General features: G+C 37.1%; 1 protein-coding gene across 1 annotated transcript in view; it reads left to right on the top strand.

Moving 5' to 3' along the window:
* Positions 1-1293, top strand: part of LOC102193522 (protein-glutamine gamma-glutamyltransferase E-like) — a 13206-nt gene extending 11913 nt beyond the window's left edge. Inside the window, exons 12-13 of the mRNA XM_005724735.1 lie at positions 296-429; positions 1096-1293. Coding sequence (XP_005724792.1) covers positions 296-429; positions 1096-1243 — 282 coding nt within the window. The 3' untranslated portion in view covers positions 1244-1293. The remainder of the gene's footprint in view (positions 1-295; positions 430-1095) is intronic.
* Positions 1294-1302: the final 9 nt, after the last annotated feature.

Here is a 1302-nt window from a genome sequence, read left to right as displayed (position 1 = left end):
ATGATGAGTCAGTTCCTATTTATACAGTTCATCTTCAGCAGCTTTGGTCTCTATACCAAATTTTGTGTTTGTCCATTAAGGATTGAAATGTGACTCCTGTATCTGTAATTTTATATGATGTGGGCTATCATGTTTATTTTTCATGCATTGCTAATGGTAAAAAAAGAGGCTGGATAAACTGAAGGTATAATTTGTAGTTTATATTTTCAAGCAGCTTGGAATCAAAACTGGACATGCAAAGATTTTTACATTGTTTTACTGACTAATAAGTAAACAGTGAGATTTTTGTTTTCAGGTTAATGGTCCAGTGAGACTGAACCAAAGGACAGTTGCTGAAGTAGTTTTCATGAACCCAATCAACAAGATGCTGACGGACTGCACTCTGACTATCTCTGGAAGTGGTCTAATGGATGGGGAGGAAAAATGCATGTATGTGTGAAAGATCTGCTACCTTAATTATTTATTTTGAGCCAAGAGGGAAAGGCAGTAAAAATACTGACTGTGTGAGTGAATGGGTCAATGCTCTATCATTAAGACAGAAAAATCTAGAATTTAATTTTTATTCTTTCTCCTGCAGCCTCTGGAAGTGTTTAAGGGTCTGAGAGTAACATGAAGATTAAATATAAAAACAGAAATCAAATTTGAATTCACAAGTACAAATGGGTTGCTTGTCTCTCTAATATTGATAAAAACCTGCTCTGGAGCGGTTTAGGTCTGCAGCATAAGTTACATAACTATAAACAGCAGTGAGAAGCAAACCACCTTTGTAACACTGAAAAACAAGTGTTAGCTCTGACGTTACCTGAATAAGCCCAAATCCTGCTTCATAGTACAGGCCTCAGGACTTTCTAAAGAACGTAGCCCCAGCAAAATCCCTTGAAGGAATCATGATAAGAGGGTCATCTCTTTGTAAAAGTCTTTTCCGCAGTCTGAAGATTTCAGATTTTACCATATCTCAACATTGTTTGGATGTCTGGCAAAGTTGTCTTTTCAACAGGCTTCTACCGAGTTGTTACTGTGTATAAAATGTTATGTCAAATCCACAAACTAAACATCAACCTTAACAGTTCTGTATTACTCTTATGTTTCCCACAGACTTCCAAATCTGAGGCCAAGCAACAGGATACGTATCCAGTTGCCCTTTTTTCCAAAGAAGACTGGAAAGAAAACTCTCATGGCTGACTTTGACTGCTCCTCCTTCAGAGACCTGAAGTGCACCTGCACTTTCGATGTCCTACCATAAAACCTACCAGTTTATTTCAGGCTTATAATTCATTCATTCATTTTTACACAACTCTGTAT

Source organism: Pundamilia nyererei, unplaced genomic scaffold (assembly GCF_000239375.1).
Source record: "Pundamilia nyererei isolate P.nyererei 1_Seehausen unplaced genomic scaffold, PunNye1.0 scaffold00012, whole genome shotgun sequence".
NCBI lineage: Eukaryota > Metazoa > Chordata > Actinopteri > Cichliformes > Cichlidae > Pundamilia > Pundamilia nyererei.
The sequence above is the reverse complement of the archived record's forward strand: the minus strand, read 5'-3'. Positions and strand labels throughout refer to the sequence as shown.